At 37.3% G+C, this 19,734-nt stretch overlaps 1 protein-coding gene across 16 annotated transcripts in view; it reads left to right on the top strand.

Annotated features, from left to right (window-relative positions):
* The window catches only part of Unc79 (unc-79 homolog, NALCN channel complex subunit), a 258,968-nt gene that overhangs the window by 152,002 nt on the left and 87,232 nt on the right, over positions 1–19,734 (top strand). For 9 of the 16 annotated variants that reach the window (XM_048799242.1, XM_048799233.1, XM_048799243.1 and 6 more), the window contains 7 exons: positions 1,944–2,125; positions 5,986–6,187; positions 7,595–7,774; positions 9,173–9,238; positions 16,559–16,845; positions 18,466–18,648; positions 19,431–19,593. In XM_048799242.1, coding sequence (XP_048655199.1) covers positions 1,944–2,125; positions 5,986–6,187; positions 7,595–7,774; positions 9,173–9,238; positions 16,559–16,845; positions 18,466–18,648; positions 19,431–19,593 — 1,263 coding nt within the window. The remainder of the gene's footprint in view (positions 1–1,943; positions 2,126–5,985; positions 6,188–7,594; positions 7,775–9,172; positions 9,239–16,558; positions 16,846–18,465; positions 18,649–19,430; positions 19,594–19,734) is intronic. The other 7 variants (XM_015495035.2, XM_048799236.1, XM_048799234.1 and 4 more) reach the window with 2 other exon arrangements.

Genomic DNA, 19,734 nt, shown 5'->3' on the forward strand with positions numbered 1-19,734 from the left:
GGTTTGGATTGCCAGAGTGTTGCTTATAAGAATGGTTCCACGTATTTTAGTGTCTCAAAAGTTTGACCCAGAAATGGAAGTCCCATTAGATGAGTTAACAGTTTCCTACACTCTGGCCACTTCAAAGAGTTCTTGCTTTTTGACATTCACACAAATCCCAGGGACTAGTTAATATGCCAGTTCATGATGGTGTAGGAAATTAGATGTTGTAGGGTAAAATTTTCTAGCAAAAATCTGCATGGCATTTGCAATGTTTTATAGGGAATTTGTATTTAAATGCAAATAAAGCAGATAAATATTTAAATATGCTTCTTCATTCCAATTTAAGGATTAGATTATTGCCAGATTAGTCTTCTGAATCATGGCTCTGATTATGTTACTTTTCAAATAAAAATTTTTAATGAGTTCTCAATGTCTAGAGAATAAAAATATTCAGGCTCCTTCAACTGCTGTACAAATTTCCCCATCGCCTAACTGCAAGTGTTTGCCGCCTGGTTTGCCACTCTCCTTTCTACTTGTACCGTTGTCATTTGCCCATTGCTTCTTGCTTCCCTTGGCCCAGTGTCTTGGCCATTCTCTATTCTCTGTCTGAAATCATCTTCCATTCTAGTCCCTGTCCAAATGCCATCTTCATTTTATCTATGCCACCATTGAGTTCCACCTTCAAGGTGATCTCAGTAGAAAGTAGTTTCTTTATTCCCTGATCTCTCTTTACATTTTATTTGTACTCCATTAGAGTTTTGTATTACATTTCAACTAGTTGTATCTGTCTTATTGCTTTTAGATAATTTGACCTTGAAGTCAAGAGTTGTGAATGTGGAAAGTCTTCCATTTACTTCCTTTCCCCACAACTGCTTACAATAGTCCCTTAATTTCAAATACATAAAACACATACATTCTTAATAAATATTTTAAAAACAAGTGAATCCATGAATTTACTGAATAAATACTACATGTAAGAGGTACTATGGGAGTGGTAAAAGTGAGTATAAGAAAATGTATGAGAAAATTTTTACCATCAAAAGCCTTCCAACTTAATTGAGGAGCCCAAATACAAGCATATATGAAGTTGATAAAAAATAAAAGACATAATGTAAGAACACTAAAGAACACATGTCCTATGGGTATGTAAGATGAATATACAGATGCCAGATGTAAATTAATAATGTGAAAATGAGTAGTATTTTTTACAGGAGTTCATTGGGTGGAAGGTCAGAGGGACTTCATTGAACAGATAGAACCTCAGCAATTAATAGGAATGGTAGAATGTCAACAAGGATAAAAGAGTAGAAAGAATATTCTAGGATTCCAGAATAGCTTAATCAAAGTACTAAAATGTCTTTATTCACATCACACTGTATTGCTGTGCTTGGTATGAAAATTTTTTTATGAGATTGTTCTGTAAGAATGGCTAGAATAATTTTACATAGATTTGAAGAATAATTTGAAATTCATTAAACGAGGGTATATTTGTATCCTGGAAGAAATGTGTGGCTTCTGCAGCCACAGGAAATTATCTGTCATTTCACATCATGACCATTAAGAGTAGACCCAAACCTGGCGCCTGGCCTGGTGGGTGCCTCTTCTTCCCTGCTGTGGTCCTCAGAGCTCCCATGGAATGGCCACACAAGTGAGCAGAAAGACATTTTGAGTAGTTTGAAATGGAACTGAAAGTTAAACAAAGAGAAAGACCATTTAAAAAGCCTAGACAATGACTAAGAGGTACATCAAGTGAAGAGCTACGTCAGCAGGAAGGCACTGCCCCGAGTGGGAACGGCCTCTGCTGCAGATGAAACAACACTGGAGACGGGCACGGGGATCTCCCTTTGGTGTTTACCGTTGCCATGTGGGTCCCTGAGTTAACTTTTTCTCGTGGGTTCAGTTCTCAGAGTAAGAGTAATATGTACCTCTGTACATTTTGTCCTCTGTATTTTACATTGCAGTGGAAAAAGTGGCTGTAATTTGTAGATTTCTGGATATTCACTCAGTGACCAAAAACCACCTGCTAAAGTACTCCCTGGCACACGCCTTCTGCTGCTTTCTGACAGCCGTGGAAGATGTCAACCCTGCAGTGGCTACCAGGGCAGGTCTCCTGCTCGACACCATAAAGAGGCCAGCATTGCAGGTGATGTATGATGTGTAATATTTGTTCTGCAGATGGTCTGTGCCAGTTCCACTACTGAGGTATTTGTCAAAGTCTTTCAGGCTTGCTATAATAAAACACCATAAATGGAGTAGCTTATATAACAATAGAAATTTACTCGTCCTAGTTCTAGAGGGTGCTGGCAGATTTCAGTATCTGGTCAGGGCTTGGTTCACGGTTGGTGCCTTTCACTATTTCTGGGGCCTCTTTTAAAAGGACACTAATTCCCTTCATGAGGATCCCACCAACATTACCTCATCATCTCTCAAGGGCCCCACCTCCTATTACGATCACAATGGTGATTAAGTTTCAACAAATAAATTTTGGGGGGAACACGACCTTCAGACCATGACATTGTATAAATACAATATGGATGACAATGATGGTAACGTGGAAATTCTGTGGGTGTGTTTGAAGGCAGGTTTGTTAAATTTTATCAAAAACAAACAAAAAGATGAGTTATTTGCCCCCAATCTCTACCCATACAGTATAAGTATTTAAATTGAAGATCATCCCAGAGCTTGACCCTTATTCAGATATTCAGAGATGCCCCTTTATTCTTTTTTGTTGGCTCTTTCATTTTAGTTTTGTTGACCACCTGTTGACCTCACTCTTTGATAGCGGTAACTATTGCATAACTTTTTGTTGTGTGTAGCACCTTTTTAAACTAGGCTGGTTTATCCTAGGCCATTTTGTTGGCTGCTAGGCTGGAAGCCCCTGTCATTACAGGATAGATGCTAAGAGAAAGCAGATGAATCATAATAGCAATCAAAGTAAAGCTGGAGAAGGCAAGTGTGCCACCAAAATGAAACGTCACAAACGTGATACAAGACCTTGAGAGAGTCGTACATTTATCTCCTGTGGCACCTGTTTACTAAACTTCAGAAATTTTACAAGTCCTGGAGAGACAGGTCTAATTGAAGGGCACAGAGTAAATCAGTTTGAGAGAATCAAGACTAAAATCTCTACTGTTTCTCCATATTGATACAGATTTGTTATTTTGCCATTGTTATCAAAACTAACAATTAGGGCAAGAGCTAACACTTGTCAAATAGACACTATGTTGCCAATGCCCTGTATTAAAAGTGTTCCATCATGCCTTAGCTTATTCATATTCACAATACCCTTTTGTGCGCTCCCATTTTACAAATGAGAAACTAAGGGTTAGAAAGGTAAAGTACGTCAGAGTCACATAGCTAGTTGTGGCAGAACAAACTCAGGTTTGATTCATAATTAAGTCCATGTTTTTAACTGTGTGTGCATGCAGGTGTTTGTGTGTACACACTGCCTCCCAATGTGGTGTGGCTTTTTTTTTCCTATAATTTAAGACCAAGAAGCAAGGACAAACTCTTCAGGATCTGACAAAATGTAAGAGTGTGCTGCCTGTGGCCCGCTTTCCTTTATAAACCCCAGCTGTCTTCTGGAGTCTTCTCTGATGTCTTACCAGGAATTCTATGTCCCACTCTGCTCAGGGCCTGGAATATAAGAGGCACTTGTTAGATTACAGTTAAATGAGTAAATGAGATGGTTGAATGAATTACAGCTTTTAAATTTCACTCAATTGAAGAGAGGTGAAATGGTAAACTCATGGAATAGAGAAGGGGATTCTCCATCTATTTCTACTCTGATTTTTTTTTTTAATTTTTTGTAGTTGTAGATGAACAGAATGCTTTTATTTTATTTGTTTGTTTATTTATTTATTTATTTTTATATGGTGCTGAGGGTTGAACCCAGGGCCTCACACATGCTAGGCAAGTGATCTACAACTGAGCTGTAGCCCAGCCCCCAACTTTGATTTTTTAAGTCTGTTCCACTCACATTCCAAAAAGACAAAGTGACTTTTAGAGAACCATGCAATTTAGAAGTGAAAGGGAATTTAATAATATCTTCATGTGAATTCAGAAATGTAGCTTTTGTTGTTGTTGGTTCTTGTTAGTTGTACATGACAGTAGAATCCATTTTGATAAAATTATATAAGCATGAAATATGTCCTATACTAGGACCCCATTCCTGTGAGTGGGTACGATGGTGGATTCACGTAGGTATTTTTATACATGTACACAGGAAAATTATGTTAGATTTATTCTACTGTCTTTCCTATTCCTATCCCCCTTCCTTCTCTTTTGTTCCCCTTTGTCTGATCTACTGAACTTGTATTCTTCCCCTCCCCCTTGTTGTGTGTTAGCATCCACTTATCAGAGAGAATATTTGATCTTTGTTTTTTGGGGGATTGGCTTATTTCACTTAGCATTATGGTCTCTAGATCCATCCATTTACTGGAAAATGTCATAAAGTCACTCTTTATGTCTGAGTGATATTCCATTGTTTATATATACCACAATTTCTTTATCCATTCATTTGTTGATGGGTATGTTGGTTGGTTTCATAGCTTAGCTATTGTGAATTGAGCTGCAGTAAGCATTGATGTGACCATGTCACTGTAGTATGCTGATTTTTTTTTTAAAAATTATTTGTTTTAATTAGTCATACATGACAGTAGAATGCAGTTATGCACTTTGATATATCAGACATAGATGAAATATAATTTCTCATTTTTCTGAGTGTACATGTTGCAGAATTATATTGGTCATTAGTATGCTGATTTTAAGTCCTTTAGATATATACTGAGGAGTGAGATAACTGGGTCAAATGTTAATTCTATATCAGATTTTCTGAGGAATCTCCATACTGCTTTCCAGAGTAGTTGCACCAATTTGCAGTCCCACCAGCATGTATGAGTGTGCCTTTTTCCTACATCCTCACCAACATTTGTTGTTACTTATATTCTTGACTGACTGGAGTGAGATAAAATCTCAGTGTGGTTTTAATTTGCATTTCTCTAATTGCTAGAAATGTAATCTTTTCCACCTGCACCTCAAATAGGGAATGAATTTCCAGGATATACAAAGAACTCAAAAAGCTTAACGTCAAAAACCCCACAAATAACCTAGTCAATAAATGGGCAAAGGAACTGAACAGATCCTTCTCCAAAGAAGAAATATGAATGATCAACAAATACATGAAAAAATGTTCAACATCTCTAACAATTAAAGAACTGCAAATTAAAACTACACTGAGATTTCATCTCACTCTAGTCAGAATGAAATGTAGCTTTGAAAACAGGTTTTTCTTAATGAAACTCCAGACCAAAAAAAACAAAAACAAGGACACACTGCCTTGAGGGCTTGGGGGTATTTGAATTGAATAGTTATTATTTAATGCATTAGAAAATGAATAACATACATATCATTCACATTTCTGAAGCAAAATTCAAGAGATATTCTCCAATTAGGAGGAGCTTCTCTTCTGCCTTTTTATATTTCCTGCCAAAACTTACCATCAAAAAAGATTTGGGGCTGGGGCTGGGGTTTAGTGGCAGAGCACTTGCCCCCTACATTGAGGCCCTGGGATGGAACATCAGCACCACATAAAAATAAATAAACAAAATAAAGATATTATGTCCATGTATAACTAAAAAAAAAAATTTTAAAAAGAGATTTCAAGCTGGGCGCTGTGGCATATGCCTGTAATCCCAGCAGTTTGGGAGGCTGACAGGGGGATTGCCAAATTGAAAGCCAGCCTCAGCAACTTAGTGAGGCCCTAAACAACTTAGCTGTACCCTGTCTCTAAATAAAATATGAAAAGGGCTGGGGATGTGACTGAGTGGTTTCATAACCCTGAGTTTAATCCCTGCTACAAAAAAAAAAAAAAAATTCACTTGAATAATTCTGCTTATAAGTGTGGATGGAGGAGGTTGCCTTGTTTATGGACCTGTTTAGTATATTGCCATTGATGTACCATAGATATTTTCATTTGACTTTCTTTTTTCCCTTCTTTTCCAGGGCCTTTGTCTTTGTCTTGACTTTCAGTTTGATACTGTGGTGAAAGACCGGCCGACAATATTGAGCAAGCTTTTACTCTTGCATTTTCTTAAGCAAGATATTCCTGCTTTGAGCTGGGAATTCTTTGTCAATAGGTTTGAGACTCTTTCTTTGGAAGCTCAACTTCATTTGGATTGTAACAAAGAATTTCCTTTTCCTACAAGTAAGTAAAACAAAAAACTTGTAAATAGTCACAGTCCGTGTTCTTTTTAGGGAAGCAGAAGATACTTGGTGTGTAGAAGGATGCCTTGATTTCATGTATACTGAACTCATCAAATGTTTATTAAACATCTATTAAACTAATCCATAGATTTAAGTATATACTGGTATTCCAAAATAAAAATTATTCTCATTTCCTTGAAGACCTGTGATAACCATTTGTGATTGTGTATTCCTTAAATATTTTTCAATCATTATGCATCTATTGTTTATTAGCATTTTTGTAGATATATTTGCACCTTGCAAGCTCTTGTATACTTATTAATGAGTTGCTTATAGCTCTAAATAGATGGGGGAAAAGATAGCAAAATTGTCTAATTTAATCTGGTGGTCTAAACAGAAAGATTATAGATGATGGCTACAATGGACAGCAATCATGATTTTTTAAAATTTAGGACTTATCATAGGGGGAGAAGGAGGACTCATGCACCCATGAAATATATCTTTTAATACTGAAAAAACACATTTGGAGTGTTTCAAACTACCTTATTACATAGCAGTGAAGAAAAATAATAACCTCACTTTTAAAAATGTTTTTATTAGTACATTATACATAATAGTGGGGTTCATTTTGACATATTCATTCATGCATATAATATAGTTTGCTCCATCTGAGCCCCCACCTTCAATCCACCTTCCCTTCCCTCCTCCCTCTTTCTATTTCCCTCTCTCTACTCCACTGTTCTTCCTTCTATTTATTTATTTTTAAATTGATGCTTTATAGATATACATAAAATGGAATTAATTGTAATACATTCATACATATACATAGTGTAATTCAGTCAATTTCTTTCTGCAATCCCTCCCCTTTCCCCATTGCTCCTCCCTCAACTCCTTTCTTCTACTCCACTGTTCTCCCATTTTCATGGGATCTCACCCCACCCCCTTTTTACATTTTTAAATTTCTCTCTAGCTTATGCATGTGAGAGAAAACAATCCACCTTGACTTTGAGTCTGGCTTGTTTCACTTAACATGATGTTCTCCAGCTACAGTCATTTACCAGCAAATGTCACAATTTTATTCTTTATGGCTGAGAAGAACTCCATTGTGTACACTTTTTCTGCTAAAACTTACAATGTATACACACGTTTTCTTTATCCATTTATCTGTTTACAGACACCTAGGTTGGTTCCCTTCCTTGGCTATTGTGAATTGCACTGCTATAAACATTGGTATGCATATATCACTGTAGTATACTGATTTTAGTTCTTCTGGGTAAATACCGAGGAGTGGAATAGTTGGTCATATGGTAGTTCCTTTCTTGGTCTTTGGAGGAATCTCATTTCCAAAGTGGTAGTACTCATTTGCAGTAGCACCAACCACGTAACCTCTTTAATTCCTTTTGCAAAGCCATTACTGCTGTGAGGACCAATGTTGCTAACCTCAGTGACGCCGCATTGTGGAAGATCAAGAGGGCTCGCTTTGCAAGGAACCGCCAGAAGAGTGTGCGATCTCTGAGGGACAGTGTGAAAGGACCTGCAGAATCCAAGAGGGCCCTGTCCCTCCCTGAGACTCTGACCTCCAAAATTCGTTGAGTATATTCTTCCATTCTTCATTAAATCTGTTTATGTCTTTCTGAGGCTGATGTGTCTTGTTGAATGTTCACAGAGAGTAGCAAATTTGGCAAACTGAGCTTGTTCAACAAGTTTGGCTTTTAGATTCCCTAGAAAATCACCAGGGATGTAAATGGGTGCAGCAAAGCCCTGATCCAGTGGCAAATTGTCTTGAAATGTAGAAGGCAGAAAATCCACTGAAGCTTGGCATGAAACTTGGTTTCTAAGTTCTAGAATGTGAAAGTATGCACACCAGCCTTGTAACTTAAGCACTTTTCTAAATAAGATGTAGATGTTTAGATCTGTGCAGCTAGACATGTAGAGCTGAATTTTGGAATGCATTTTCTCCTCATGCATTCTAGGAGAAGCCATGTGAGCCCTCAAACCAGTAATCATGGCTGTTTTTGAAAAAGAAAAATCAGACTGAGGAGAAGTTGGTTCCTACTCAGCTTCACCAGATAATTAAAACAAGCTTCATTGCCTGTTTTTTTAAAATCATCTATACTTGTTTTATAAAGTTTTTTCTTTATATTGCATTTTTAAAGAGAATAAACTTTCCCATAAATTAATCAAAGACTAGATAAACTCTAATGTTTAGCAATGGTACAAGAGTTACAATTAAAAATTCTTAACTAAATCATCATATTAATGAACAAGTATATTTAAATATATTACTAACTTGTTAAAACTATTCAATGATTAAATCTTTAAATAAAGCCTATAAAGTTAATAACACCTAAAACACATTTCTTACCCTGTCAGAAGCTAAAAGATTTGCTTTTACACTGCTATTTCTTAGAAAACAGCCTTATATAACATGGTCATTTTTAATCATAAATATGATTTTATTTTATTACATTTTCTCTATTTTATGACAAGCTATGGGAATGTGGTATTTTGAACTTGGGAAGAGTCAATGAAAGCCCTTTAAGTAATCACTAAACCAGTTTTTCAGGAAGCAAAGATAATCACAGGTGACCATTTAGGAATGACCTGGAGTAGTGTGAGGCCTCAGAAGAAGCTGTTTCAGATCCTAGAAACCAGTACCTCAATTAAATAAATTAATTAAAAGATCTGTTTCCCAGATCTTTTCTAACCTAGCTCATCAGTTTGGTATATGAAGTTTATTTATTATTATTTCCTGTTAGTTAATTCACAAGACAATTTTAAAGATTTAAGAACTGAAGTAACATTGAAGGATCTTCTTGAGATCCCTATAAAACCACAAAACTTTGGTTGCATAAACATCATTTATGTAATGTTAATTACAAGTAGGAACTTGTTTCTGCTATCAGTGCAGTTAGCACTGAGTGTTTTTTCTAGACTCAAGTTGTCTGTAATGCTTATTTAAATAGAGTTGTTGTTGATTTTTAAGCTATGAGGTTGACCAGGCATGAGCAGTCTGCTCCAGCCCTCGGTGGGACACCTGAACAAACACCAGGTGGGTACTTCTGACGTTGAAGGGCCGTATGCAAGTGTCTATCACAGGTGGACAAGGTAAAGAATCCGGTGTCTCTAACTGGACCAGAGTGATATTCTTAGAATCTGAGACTTCCAAAGGGTCTTCTTACCCCCCATGCTCAAATGTTTGAGTCCCTGATATGGAAATTCTTTCCATATTCCCAGCAGATGATTTTTGATCCCTTTAACTTTTGGTCCAGTAAGAAGCATCATATTGTCCCAGTATGCACCTTTTCCCAGAAGCTAGTATGACTAGAACTATCATAGTACATATTTCTATGTGTATTTACACATAGAAATATTATGTTTACATACTTGTCTATATCTGCTATAGACAAAACATACATTTGATTCACATTTTAAGAGGTTATACATTTGAACCACCATCATCCGCTCATCATCCCCTTAGCCATTCCTGATTCTTTGCAACTCTACATGCATTTCTGTTTCTCAGAGCAAGGAGGATTTTCATTTTTGGAGGTTCATAGGCTCATATTCAGCATGGTACAGTGTAACTTATCATCTGATGTTCCATGATATGTTACAACTTACCATGAAGTAGCCTAAGGGTTAAAGAGATATTGGCAAGGACATTGCAGACTGAATGTTACCCACACAAATGGTGCCGTGACTCACTGGGAAGACGGTAAAGGTTCTGAAAGCCTGCTTATTTGTCAAAAACAAACTTGGTAACTACCACCTGTGTATCATGTTGGAAAATATTTGGGTTTTGATCTAAGGATAGTTGGCAAATTAATCTTTTCAGAATGATATTGACACTCAGAAAGAAAGTTTTAAGTATGAAACTTTGAAGTAGTCTGTATTATGGAAGTGAGGAAGTCAAGAGTAGGAGAGAAGAGAGAGCGCCCTGAAGATCATGAATACAGATGGCAGATGGTGGCCAATAGTGTATTTCCTATTTTAAAATTGATGAGAAAAAATAGGTATAGAAAACACTTCGCACAATCACTCCACCTTGATTTACATATTGCTCATGTCTCTTCTTTCTATGATTTAAAAAAATAGAAATAGGAATTTCTGATCTTAAGCTTCATTAGAAATCTGAAATGCATCCAGTTCCCCTGCAGTTGCCTTCTTGAGATTGTTACTACACAATTTCCTAAGTGTTCTTCATTTTATCCCAGCTTCTTTTTTTATCTTAAGGCTTACTTGAAAAGTTAGTCTTCAATTATTATCTGCTTTAGCAATCCAGCTGAAAGAGTCCTCTCACATCTCCATGGGAAAGCAAACATACAAGTTTCTTGAAGTTAAGAAAAGCCTTCAGGCATCTCATTAACCACCCAAAATGATCAGATGGTAAAGGGGCAGAGAACAGCATTGTTTAAATTAAATATGTAGCTAAAACTTATGGAAAGATAATTTATATGACACCACCATGAGTAAGAATTGCTTAGATTCAGAAACAGTTGGCTCAGCTTTTAAGACAAGTTCAGAATGCTGTTCCTTTTTGCATTATTATTTACTGGACACGGAATATTTTAACTTTGAAACAAAAACATGCCAGGATAATCATAAGATTGTGCAGATGGTTTAAAATATCAATTAAATGGAAACTAAAGGACTTGCTATTTCATAAGCATACTTTTGTTTGGTCTAAATAATGAGCTCCTCTGTGCAGACCTTTTATTGATTAGGCCTGAAATAAAGCAAATGCTATTTAATTATGTAGCAAGACTTAATTTTAATTGCTATTTAGGCTGAAGTTTTTGGCACTGGATTTATAATTTATGACTTTCTGATCTTAGCCTTTACATAAGACACACAGCAACTAAAACAGAAAATTCTATTTTTTATAGAAGATATATTCTGCAGAGCTCTACAAAGTGGCATTCCTCTGTGATTTTTATGAGTCAAATTAAAGGCCTTTGTTTACATAAGTAAAATTCATAGAATGTTATAGCTGAAACATTAAGGATATGCTAACATTCTCATTTTGCAGTTGGAGAAACTGAGTTTCCCACAAAGGACAAATGTTACAGGCTTGCTGGTGACAGACCTGGGTCTTGAGCTTGGAGTTCTGGAGCTTTCTATTTTTAAGGCACATATGGCCAATGCTAGTAGGCTTTCTGCACCTTGTTTTTCTTCCTAATTAATTAAATATGTAATCTTTTAAACTGCTAACCTGAAATTTTAAAATTAGAGATAAGATATATTTTTATCAATGCAGAACCAGGAATTCTTTTTCCTTGGGTATCTAGAACACCTGTTGAAGATTAAACAAACATAATGCAGCAGTTCTATTAGCACAATACTGAACAGTCAACCCCATGAATATAGGGTGCTTAATTTTACCTTGTTCCTCACTTTCTGGAATGAATAATTAAATGATAATAGGTATATAATAATACATACATACATGCACAGTACTATTATGTGTTTATGCAAATTACCTGACTTCTAACAACTCTGGATATATGTAAAGTATTATTATTATTATTATTTTCACTTTACAGAAGGACAGAAAAACTGAATTACTGAGGGATTAGTGAGTCTGCTTAAGGGACTTAAGATCACATCTGCCTACATAGGGACAGGACTAACACTAGCATCTAGGAGATTTGGCTTTCTTTCCACTGTAATTATCTCTTGATGAATTGGTCTTAGGGTATTTCTGTCCTGTGAGACCTGAGAACACCAGTCTGATTGGGGAGCTGATCTGGGCATTCATTTAGACCTGCAATAGTGTAGCAGAGCCCACAAGTGTCCAGACCAAAAGACCATCACCAGCTGGATCCAGAGGTTGGACCCCCAAATGATCCACAGCTGTCCCCATCCTCACAGTCCTTGCATTCTCCCGTTCTACCCCAGCCTGCAGAGAAACCGGCAGAACTTTTGGCCCACATTGGTAATGACAAGAAAAGGGCCCAGTGCTAGTTAGCATTGGTGAAATTTTCTTGCATTGACTTTCCTGCCTCCTCAATGGTGCCCCAGCCTGGAATTCCAAATTTCTCTCTGGGCTCTTTCTTCATTCCTATAGATGGTTTACAACACTGCTTCACTAACCTGCAAAATCCCTATTGATCATTAAATTCCAATAAATCAAAAGAGTATAGTCGTTTTTATAGGAATGCTCTTGTTTTAAATATCTTCAGGAAATAACCTTTATTTAACAAACATTTACTGTGTGCCTGACATACCAGGAAATGTGATGAATACAAAGATGCATCAGAAGTTTTTATATGCTCCATTTGCTTGTGTGTAGGGGAGGTCAAGTATGAACTCTCATCTGGAGTGAAAGTGACAGTACAGGATGGGTCCTGTCAAGTGCAGTGGAAGGAGAGCAGTCTACCAGTGGGAACATCAGGGAGGTTCCTGTGAACAGGCCACTGTTCAGTCAGGCTGGGACTGGGGGGCAGGGTGTAAACCCCCTGGTGGAGATAGGGTGAGGGATCATAGGGGGGAGCACAGGAGGATGTGAAGTTGGCCCTCGGCTCAGCTTTCTAGCCCTTCTATGGCTGCGTGCATGCACAACAGACCTGTTAGGAGTGACACTGTGAGCTGAGGTGATGACTGGGGAGCCAGAGGGCAGCGCAGTGGAGCTGTTGCGGGAGTCAGCCTCGTTCACAGCGCAAACACAGAAGGGCCTTGTGGAAGGGGCACTTTCTTCCTCCACCTGCTTGTCATTTGCTGCTTTCTTAGAGGTGTCAGCGAGTCAACTTACACAGAGATAGTCCCTGTTTCTCTAGTCACTTCCTTGTTATTTTGGTTCTTCATCAGTTTTTCTTTTATATGGAAGAAAAGGTCTAAAATATTATTTGAATTCAGTGCACTTAGGACATTCATGAATAATTAGCATCTACAATGTCAGACGATGTCCCATATTCTGTGAAGGATCTAAAGACACAGCACTGCCTTCAAGGAGTGTGTGTTCTTATAAGGAAAAGGCAGCAAATAGAAAAGTGCAAACTTCTGCCTTGTGTAATAGTTATTTGCCACATGAATGTTAGGAAATGATATAGGAAATTTCCCCTCGTTCTTCTCTTTCTCCTCCCATCTTTCCTCCTATTTTGTCTTTGAAAAGTAAAAGAATTTAGGGATCACATCCAATTACTGAGGGGATATATAATAAGAATGGCTTCTGGGGCCAGACCCACAGCAGAAAATGGGGACCGGGTGGAGGACGCAAGGCAGAGAGAGCACCGTGAGCAGAGACAATGGTGTGCCGGTGTTGGCTCTATTCTGAGATCTGCACGCATCCCAGGGTCTGGGAGCGTGGAGCACTGCAGGGGGAGTGACAGGAAATAAGTCTGGAAAAGGGGATCCTGGTCCTGCCTGGTTTCAAGTCATGTGACTCAGTAACGCTGTATTCCACTTTGTGGTTTCATGGGTCACCCCCTGTGACCAGCTGACTGAGTCACACTAAAGCTAGGGCAGGAGTAGCTCTGCCTCCAGGATTATAAAAATGCCTACATTTTTCATTATAGAAACAATAAAATCAAATCTTTTAACACGTTGGATTGCTATGGTTAAGACATCTAAAGGAACTGCATACACTAGAATTCAAAACTAGTGAGTGTTTTAATTGTCATGCCTTAGAGAAAACATTGTAATTTAAAAATGGAAATTTCATACCTGTCACAGGAAATTAAAGCAGTACTGTTTATCACTAGACATTTCTGCTTATCTATATCATTTTTCTCGAGAATTTGATTGAGGTAACTTTAAGTTTACTGTATTTTAAAGAGATTAAGTTAAGATTTGCAAAAGCCCACAATAGAAAGAACAAATTATTGAAATAAAAATACTTTTTTTTTTACTGTATGCAAAAGATACCATTAACTAGCTCTTTTTTCAGTACACCTGATTTGTGAAGGATCACTTAGTACTGGCTATTTGGGAGAAGCAAACCAAGAGCAGCAAGCTGCGCGCTCCAGCAGCAAAGATCAGTGGGACAAGTCTGCAGTGAGACTAGGGAACAGGTGAAAGCAGTACTTAGTCATTAGGAAAACATGATTTGTTAGCAAAACCTAAGGCCACATGCTTTAAAGAAGCATTGTGATGGTAGGAAGAGTTTTGGAATATTTAAGCTGCGTCTGATGGCTTATTTTCTAGACTTGACTTGTGATGAAATGAGCAGGGCCCTTTTTGGGAGCTCCTTTCTTCTACAGCCAGGTCCCTAGATTCTCAGGGGTGTAAATTGAAGGTGCAACTCCTTCTCAGGTGCTTCCTGCTTCCATTTTTTAACTTTAGGGCTTTGGGGTTGAGTCCATCTGCCTTGCAGGAGGTAGTCAGGACTCAGTGATGCATGTTCCTCTAACCCTTGCCCTCCAGGGCTGAAGGGTGGAGTGTTGAAGCTGTATTCTAACATCCATCGCTTGCTGCTGCAGTAACATTTGACCTTGCAGGGAACCTAGATGCCCACGCTCACATCCTTGACCCAAACTTGCTCAAAGCAATAATGTCCTTCTAGTTGTAAAGTAGTACTCTAAGAGGGAAAAAAAATCGAAAGAAGATATTTTCAATGCTGAAAAGAGTTCTCTAAATGTTTTTATTTAATCTTACAGGGATGTCCATAGGCATTGCTTTTGGCCAAATTGTATATTACAGATATTTAGTTTAATTATAATATATAGCATTGCTAGCCTCGCATTGAAATTGTTGTTCCACAAAAAGTGATTTCTTTTCTAATGCACACCTGATAAACAATGATAATATTTTATTGATCACTCTCTGCACATGAACCACTGAAATAAACAAGTCTTTAGGTTGTATTTGAGTGTTATTTGGTAGAAAAATTTCCTAAAGGACATTGCACATATTCATTTCTTTATGGACAAGCTTAATGAGACAGAAAATATTAATGTTCTAAAGTCACACTGAGGAGAGTCTGATGATTTCCCCGACATTTTAAGTTTTTAGACTAAGTTGACTCACTGTCAGTTATCCCTTTTTCACTGTATTATATGTGAACAGACCAACATTCTTTTGATCATCTAGGGAAACTAAATAAAAAGCTTGTTGCCTTATATGTAGGTCTTAACAAGAAAATTCTGAATTTGACATTAACTTCATGCTCACTGTCCCAGAAAGAAGTGGTTGGGCTTTTGCCAACTAATTTTTTGGTCCATAGAAATATTTCTTATTTCTTGCTTCTCTGGACTGTGTCCTGGAAGACTCAGATATTGCCAAATTAGTTGGGGAGTTAATAGGTATAAATAGCTTCCTAGCTCTTTGTTGCATCACTTATAGCATGATTATAATGGATGTAACCAAGGCTTGAAAAGGTTTGCAACCAAAGTTTGTCATCATTTAGTGAATTTTTCCTTGCCGCATGAGAGATGAGAATGCTGGTGTGCTGAGCTCACCTCTCAGACAAAAGCTTTGTTTTCAAATTAGAAATTCTAATGTTGCTTGTCAAAAAAGGATAAGAATGCAATGAATATTTTGAATAAGCCCCCAAACTTAAATATAGAAGAGCAAAAGACCTACACTAAACCTGATCACAAGGGGCAGAACAAAGGGAGACACAATATAATGTCTGACTTTGGAAAATGACAGAGAATGTCAATGTCAGGATGCTGCTCACATATGGTTATTTATGAGGCTAAGCAGAAACCAAGAGCTCAGGTATTTTTCTTTCCGTGTGAACTTCCAGCTCACCTTCATGTGGTGTTTTTCTGTTTTTAAAATTTCATGCTTCTCTTTTTTTTGTCTGTGCCCCTTCCTCTTGTACGTTCTCATTACATACCACAGGGCTTATATTTTGCTTTTGTGATTGTGATTACCTCATTCAAAGAGTACATACACATGCTGATAGCTCAAGATTAGAAAAAGAAAACTTTTGTTTTTTGCACCGGTTGGTTCTTGAATATAATTGAATTGAGTTAGTATTAAACAAAATAACTCAATGGATCTTTTTACGCATAGTGGATTTTAAACTATCATTTTGTGGTAATTCTTTCATGCTTATTTTATAAAGCTCAAATGAAAGCTTCTCTATCACTAAGGATAAAATTTTGCCAATGTATTAAAAATTGTTAAATACAAAATTTGCTTAGACATTTGTCTTGTAGTTAGGGGGAAACTTGTTTTATGGTTCCCCAATTTTATTTCCATTCCTTTCTTACTCCAAAGTAAGTTGGCATTTGATGAGACTTCCACCCTGGACTCTGCTTTGCTTAAGAGGCTGTATTGTGCCTTTCAGCTTCTGGTCTAGAACAGAACCCTTAAATACTTAGTAGAAGCAGAAAAAATGGAGTTTTATCAATGTCAAGTGAGATTGCAGTGTAAACTCACTTGCTGGGGAGCTGCGCCCTGACAGCCTTTCTTGTACTAACAGGACAACAGTCTCCTGAGAATGACAACACCATCAAGGACCTGCTCCCAGAAGATGCTGGAATTGACCACCAGACAGTGCACCAGCTGATCACAGTGCTCATGAAGTTCATGGCCAAGGATGAGAGCAGCGCTGAGTCAGACATCAGCAGTGCAAAGGCCTTCAACACGGTCAAGCGGCACCTGTATGTCTTACTTGGCTATGACCAACAAGAAGGTTGCTTCATGATTGCACCTCAAAAAATGCGCCTGTCAACTTGCTTTAATGCATTTATTGCAGGAATTGCCCAGGTAAGTGTGATGACAGCTTTGAGAAGTCAAATATAGGGTTTTCATAGAAGCAAGGCATTAAATTCCATTTAGTGAATATTGAGTGGAGTATAAAGTTTTGTGCACATGACTTGATATTAGGCATGGGTATGTGGATATAATAAAGATGAGTAAGAATTAGTAGCCTGGTATTATGAAGAGAGTATATATGTGCATTCATAAAGTACACGTAACATAAAATTTACCATTTTAATAATTTTCAAGAGTATAATTCAGTGGTGTTAAGTACTTTCAGAGTGTTATGCACCATCACCAGCATCCATCTCCTGACTTTTTCAAGGTCCTAAACTAAAACTCTGTGCTCATTAAACAATAAGGACATATAAGGTTATTTTGTTTGTGTGGGGTTTTAAGATCCTCTTCCTTTTTGGCTTCAAGTGGAGAGAGTTAGTCATACAATCTACTTCATGCCACACTGTTATCACTGGCTTTTTTTGTCTGCTACTTCCAACTGCTTTGTCACTTGCCATCTACATGATCTTCCACACTTTATTAACCCATTCCCTCATATTGCTCCCACTTCTTCCCTACTCCAGACAGCTCAGTAACTAAAATCCTTGTGTAGGTACTTATCAACCAATGTGAGAATTCCCTTGGGGATCTGGGTCATGGGCTGTATACATATGCCTAATTAGATAAGAGCTACACATGTCACTCTCTAGCATAGCTGCACCAATCTGCAAAGGTGGAGGACTTGAGGCTAGAAAGATGTGTATGTGGATTTCAGCTTTGCCATTGTTGTTAGCTCTCATGGCTTTAAACATCCTCTGCTTACTGGTAGCAGAGATTTATTAGAGACACCATAGTGTAAAGCACCTTAATTAATGCCTGCCTCTTGGCAGGAATTCAATGGATGGTAGCTGTTACTCTCAATTGGCTCAAATAGATTGTAAAATAATGAGCACGGATAGGCAAAGTGGGAGGAATTTTCATGTAGTTATCTTGCCTTGATACTGATAGCTGGATAGAGCACCACTAATGCTCAGCTATCTGTGATGAAGAGAGAATCTAACATGTCTTTCTTCCCTTCCTCTTTCCCTTCTTTAAATTCACATTATACATGTTTACTTTAGATCTCTATATTGTTGAATATGGAGATCATTTTTAATTTGGGGCAACAAAGCCATCCTGAATATCTTTACCCACATATTTTGGAGCTGATTATTCCCTTGGGATATGTTTAATTATTGTGTGAGAGGATGTGTGCTTTTTCTTACTTCTGAATATATGTTCCTAAATTGCTCTCTTGAAAGTGTCTATTTCTCTACATTGTTACCAGTATGAATTTTTTTCTTTGAGACCAGTTTAGTTCTAGTTTAATAGAAAAAATTTTATCAATTGATGATGAAGTAAATAGATAATTAGATAAGAATTTTCAATTTACAAGTTTTTGTTTTTTGTGAGGTTGAACTTCACTTTACATAAACTGGCTATTATTGTTCATAATTGTGAGCGATCTTAATGTTTTGCCAGATTAAATGTTTTGCCAGATTTTTTGTTGTGATGGCTCAAATTTTTCTTTTTGAACTTCTAAGTGTTCTTAAAGTTTTATTTCAGTTACTAATATTTTTTCTATTTCAGGTTATGGACTATAACATTAACTTGGGAAAACACCTTCTCCCCTTGGTGGTTCAGGTGCTCAAATACTGCTCTTGTCCTCAACTACGGCATTATTTCCAACAGCCACCTCGTTGTTCCCTCTGGTCCCTAAAACCTCACATCCGGCAGATGTGGTTGAAGGCCTTGCTTGTCATCCTTTACAAGGTGAGTTGCCACAGTCACACTGTTTTTGGATGTACTTGTAATATATCTTTGAGCAGACTGTGAAGAGATTTGAATCTCTGAGGACTTGGTAGGAGAAAAATTTGACCTTCAGAAGAAGTACCATGATATTCAATCAGTTTTGGGAAGCAGAAGAGCTATTGGAATGAAAATAGTAGTAGGAGGGCTGGGTTGTGGCTCAGCGGTAGAGCACTCGCCTAGCACATGCGAGGCCCTGGGTTCGATCCTCAGCACCACATACAAACAAAGATGTTGTGTCCGCCGATAACTAAAAAAATAAATATTAAAATTCTCTCTCTCTCTCTTAAAAAAAATAAAAATAAATAAAAATAAAAAGGGCTGGGAATGTAGCTTAGTGGTTAAGTACCCCTCGTACAAAAAAAAAAACCCAGAAAAAAAAAAGATGAATTGTGGGGAATTGACCAGCGACAACCTCTGATTATGCACACAATCTCCTATTTTATCTAAACATTAATTATTATGTCAGAAAACAAAGAATATATTTGAAACTGTATTCACTAGATGTCTGTGCGAGATAGTTTTCTTAAAGACAATTGTAACTGTAAACTGTCCTTTGTTTCTGTCAGGAGTTTGGTGCAAGAGGAAGAGAAATAAGGCCATTATCAGAATCTGTGTTTTTACTTTTCTGTATTTTTTCTTTTATCCCCAAGAGGTACTAAGAAAAATACTCGGCAATATTAAGTGGAAAAACTTATTCTTTAAAATAACTATTTATGTTTTTCTCCCTTCATTTTATTGAGCAGTATCCATACCGAGACTGTGACATCAGCAAGATCCTGCTGCACCTGATTCACATAACAGTCAACACACTCAATGCGCAGTATCACAGCTGCAAGCCCCATGCCACGGCAGGACCTTTATACAGTGACAACAGTAACATAAGCAGATACAGCGAAAAAGAAAAAGGTACTTTCCATATTGGAATTCTATCCCAAACTTAGCTTGAATACATAACACATTTCTGGAAAGTGCTTTTCTTAGGAGACATAGGACCCTAGATCTCATGGTGGAGTAAAAAAAAATTACTTAATATTTTATTACTTTCCC

This window comes from Marmota marmota, unplaced genomic scaffold, assembly GCF_001458135.2.
Source record: "Marmota marmota marmota unplaced genomic scaffold, marMar, whole genome shotgun sequence".
NCBI classification, from domain to species: Eukaryota; Metazoa; Chordata; class Mammalia; order Rodentia; family Sciuridae; genus Marmota; species Marmota marmota.